The sequence below is a fragment of the Nanorana parkeri genome, unplaced genomic scaffold (assembly GCF_000935625.1).
Source record: "Nanorana parkeri isolate BGI_ZX_2015 unplaced genomic scaffold, ASM93562v1 scaffold1166, whole genome shotgun sequence".
NCBI lineage: Eukaryota > Metazoa > Chordata > Amphibia > Anura > Dicroglossidae > Nanorana > Nanorana parkeri.
The window spans coordinates 322886-327601 of record NW_017307434.1 but is presented as its reverse complement, the minus strand read 5'-3'; the positions used below and the strand labels follow the sequence as shown (position 1 = coordinate 327601).

The window sequence follows — 4716 nt, the reverse complement described above, 5'->3', positions numbered from 1 at the left end:
CATTAAATTAACTGTGGCAGCGCATGGCAAAGCTTTGTGACTCATTGCCATGCGTTGTGATACCTTGTGTTGCAATTAAATATACACCTGTATCATTTTATCACAACACAAACACCAAAACAATTTTTTACATAAGTCGATTATTTACAGTTTTGCATACCTTCATTTTTTTACCTTTTCGCAAAAAGGCGCAATTACAAATTTGCTAATATTTGTTATTTATTAACTCAATACAGTTTTATCTTTTAGATTTAGTCAGAAAATAATTTTTTTTGTGCACGGATACTGATTTTGGTGTGTTTTAACAATTGAATTGTGTATTTTTATCGGTTTAATATTAATTTGAGAAACATTTGCGCAATTATCGCAGGGCCTACAAATTTAGTATCACCATCTTTTTATTCTACCGGGCCTGCGCTTTCAGAAAATATATGGTTTGGGGGGTCTTTTACAAACGCTAGCAACGCAGCAGTTGAAAATCAAACCAACAGGAAAAAATTGCAGAAAATTCGAAAATGGCTTGGCCAGCTGATTTGAAAAATGTTCCGGAGGGCTTGGCAGCGAAAGGGTTAATAAAAGCAAAAAAAGTGCCTTTATTAATATTTTGCATTTCAGCCTGCAAAGCATTTCAACCGGGATCAGTGGATGGTGGGTACAATGCTCAGGCCCCTGCAGACTATTCCTCCCCTCCCTGTCCGTTCCAGACTTAAAGTTAAAGCACAGGAGGTAGTATCAATGGACAACACGTTAGGTGACGTCACTGCACTTTTATTCCATTAAAAGGAGAACTATGGGGTTAGGGCTTTTCCCCATAGTTCTCCTAAGGGTAACGGGAGGACACAAACTAGCATCCTCCCGTCACCCTAAGCTCAGTATACCGCGAGCTACAACACGCGGTATACTGAGACGCCCAGCTGCGTGAGTGACAGCTGGCTCTGCCTATCTAGAGGCAGAGCCAGCTGTACCCGCCCCGTCCCCCGTCCGTTCCGCTAGTCAATGCTGGAGGATCGGGGAGGGGGATCCAGTCGCTCTCCTGTCACGGCTCTCTGCCGTGACAGGATCGAGAAGTGAGCGAACGCCGGTATGTGTTCGCTCACTTCCCGATCTACTGAGCCGACCTGTGACAGTTTCATTGTCACAGGTCGGCTAGAACTATGAGGTGAGTGAAAATCACTCACCTCATAGTTCTCCTTTAAGATCTACAAGTCCCTCTACCGCATGGAAGATGAGACTTGTAGTCTCTCCATTCAAAGTTCCTGTGAATAGGTCTGTGAATGGATGACGTGGCTGTGTGGGCAGAGCCATGCACAGCCATGTCAAATTAAAAAAAAATGACAGGAGACAGCTCCATTGACAACAGCTAGACAAAACTTCAAAAGTTTGGCTCCGGCTGTCATTGTTAAGGAGCATTGGCGACCTGGCGCCTGGTATTTATCCAGCCCTGTATATATAAACATGCTGTACATCTACTGCATGCAGCTATGCAAAGGCTGAATTTGTGATTCAACCACTTGGAGGAAACTCACCATGGTCTGAGTGGTAGACGGCCACCGACCTGAGGAAGGGGGAATTGTTGACCATCCCGTAGATATAAGACTCAACCTGCAGCCGAGATAACACTGACGTATAAGAGTGCAGGGCGAACGTCTGACATAAGTGATCCGACTTCAGCTCAAACAGCCGTTTCAGGTCCACCAGTGCTGATGTATTGACCTCAGCCCTCTGGTAGTGGTGATACCCGACCACCTTGGCTTGATCTTCACAGAGACCCTGCGGAGGAGAACATGCACCAGTCATCATTGACGTAATCCTCTGATGAACGTTCACGTTCCCAATACATACAACTTTTACACTGGAATATCTTCCTTATGTCCTTCCTCCTCCCTCCCCTTACAAAATCACTAAATATGTTACATTTTTTCTAACTTTTTTGTCCTATATTTACTGTAGATCTCTGGCTGCCTACTTCCTAGGTGAGGGTGATGTATGTATAGTAGGGATGAACCTATATCGGTTTTTCCGTGTCGAGTACCGAGTGACAAGGAAGCATGGCACCTTTTTTTTGCCAATCAGGAATAAGCCGGGAGACGAGTAATGACTCGCCGCCTGGCTTCCTGTTTGGCCAGCTTCCCGATCAATCAGGAATCCGGGGGCGAGTCATTACACGGTGCACGGCTTCCTGATTGGCCGAAAAGCCGGCTCCATGCTCCCTCGTCACAAAATGATGAGGGAGCATGGAGCTGGCTTCTCGGCTAATCAGGAAGCAAGTCATTACCCGCCCCCTGGCTTCCTGATTGGCCGGGAAGCCTCCTCCATACTCCCTGGTGAAGAGGGAGCATGGAGCCGGCTTCCCAGCCAATCAGGAAGCCGGGCAGCTTGTAATGACTCGCCGCCCAGCTTCCTGATACCGGAAGTTCCAGTATCGGGCTAGGCATCAAGAGCATTTGGCCAAGTATGATTACTCGCCCAAATACTCAGTAAATCTGCACCGATACCGATACTAGTGTCTGTATTGGTGCATCCCTAATGTATAAGCCGCCCACATGCCCTCCTGAGATGTCCATGTCATACATCCCAGGAGGCTGTGTCTAGCTAAGAGCCATACATTGAGATATCTCACTCTGCAACCTGCGCATCTACGAGTCCTGGCGTGGCGTCATCACAGGCTTGATGGTGGAGTGGAAAGAGAGAGACATCAAGAGAACTTCTGCAGCAAAGAGGACAATGCTGGATTCCTTGTATGTATGTTTTTATTAATTATATAAAGCAAAGGGTATATACCCCACCAGGTTTAATTGTGAGTGCAAAACATTGCTTCTTTCAAGATTAAAGCCCAACTCCATGCAAAACAGGCTTACCAGGGATAAATTAGTTGAACAGCCCCCACTGTACTTCCTGGCCACTCCAACTGTAAGTGCCAGACCCCAGCACTACAATCTCCACCTCCCTCTCCTGCTTACCATTCACAAAACATGTATCCCCGGCTGAGTTCTGTGACGGGCCAGGAGGAGAGGGAGGCAGAGATGTGACCATAGCTCTGGGGTCTATGGGACCTGCATTGGTTACATCCGAGTGGGCTGGAAGTAGAGAGGGAGCTGGACTTCTACTAACGTGTAAACAAGAAAAGTTGCTGGGTGAAGAAGGAAGTACACAGTGAATATCACTGAAATGGAGGGAGTAGGTCAGACACTGGGTCAGATAGTACAATACTATCACAACTAGGGATGCACCAATACCGATACTAGTATCGATACCAATACAGAGTATTAGGCAAGTGCTCCGATACCTTCTCTTGATACCCGAACTTCCGGTCACAGGAAGATTTCCTCTAATCAGGAGTGCTGTAGCAAATCATGAAGCCGGGCAGAGAGTAATGACCCGCCTCCCGGCTTCCTGATTGGCTGGGAAGCCAATCAGGAAGTCGGGTCATTATTCACCGCCTGGCTTCCTGATTGCCCGGGAAGCCGCCTCCATGCTGACTGGCTGGGAAGCTGGCTTCCCGGCCAATAAGCATCGAGCCGGCCAAACATGGAGCCGACTTCTCAGGAAATCAGGAAGCTGGGCGGTGTGTCATTACCCGCTGCCTGGCTTCCTAAATTGCCCAGGAAGCTGGCTCGATGCCAGCGGAAGCATCGGTACCCGGGAAGCAAAAATTTTGGTACCGAAAAACCGGTATCAGTGCATCCCTCATCACAACTATTCCTGGTGAATAAACAATGAGAGATGTGTATAATGCCCAGCTTAGAGGTGACATTATCCGTACAGTGCCATGAACAGCAATACAAATTTAGTATTTGAGATCAGCCCAATTCCTCCAATACCTCCCAGGAAATTACCTGTACAGTCATGTGCTCTTCCTTAAAATCCCACACTTTACTTTTGATGTTCTTCCAGTCGGAGATCATCATATGAAGCTTGGAATCGGCCAGCAGAAGCTGCTTCCTGCATCGGCCATAGTTCATCAGCAGCTCGTGGAACTCGTGGCGGTCCTGATGGGCAACCCTCTCAAACTCCTCGGTGAAGGAGTCCACGTTCTCCAGCCAAGAACACGGCTCGAATATCTTCAGCTGCTCCCTAGTGAACGGGACAGACCTGGGCTGCAGCGGGAGCTCCGGATAGAGCCTCTCGTTGGGGACAAGAGGCTTAATGGTGGCCACAGCACTGGTGTGGTCAAAGATCGGCTCGGGCAGCTCTGGGTACAAAGACTTAACCTTGGACAAATGCAGAATCTCTTTGGCTTCCACGAAATGCTGAGTGTTGAGGCCATCCAGGTCTCTAATAGACAGCACTGCAGGTCTGATGTTAGGGACCTCTACGGTCTCCTTCTCCAAGGAGGAGCTTGTCCTTTCCATGCCTGGAGCCACGCCGGGGGACAATTCAAGGTTCTGTGCAGCATAACTAATACTGGAATCTGTGTTCTCTCTTGCAGAGGCGGGCCCCTGACTCTCTGGAACATCCGGATCCGTTGACTCATCTTTGTTCTTTACCGTGGATGATTTCGAGGCATCTTCAACACCAGAAGAGTCTGCCAAGGACAACTCGCTTATCCGATTTATCTCAGAGGTCCCCGTGTCGTCATTGAGCTGAATTTCTATAAAGTTGTCAGGGGGCACGCAGTCTGTTTGTAGTTTTTGGGAAGAGGAAACGGGGGTGGATACCGTAACAAAGGCATCATTCTCTTCCTCCAATACCGGGGTCTTTTCTGGTTTCAAGTCT

At 48.0% G+C, this 4716-nt stretch overlaps 1 protein-coding gene across 1 annotated transcript in view; it reads right to left on the bottom strand.

The window, feature by feature from the left end:
- EPG5 (ectopic P-granules autophagy protein 5 homolog) overlaps positions 1 to 4449 on the bottom strand; it is an 83297-nt gene extending 78848 nt beyond the window's left edge. The window contains exons 1-2 of the mRNA XM_018568281.1: positions 3837 to 4449; positions 1509 to 1770 (exon numbers count right to left, since the gene is read on the bottom strand). Coding sequence (XP_018423783.1) covers positions 1509 to 1770; positions 3837 to 4352 — 778 coding nt within the window. The 5' untranslated portion in view covers positions 4353 to 4449. The remainder of the gene's footprint in view (positions 1 to 1508; positions 1771 to 3836) is intronic.
- Positions 4450 to 4716: the final 267 nt, after the last annotated feature.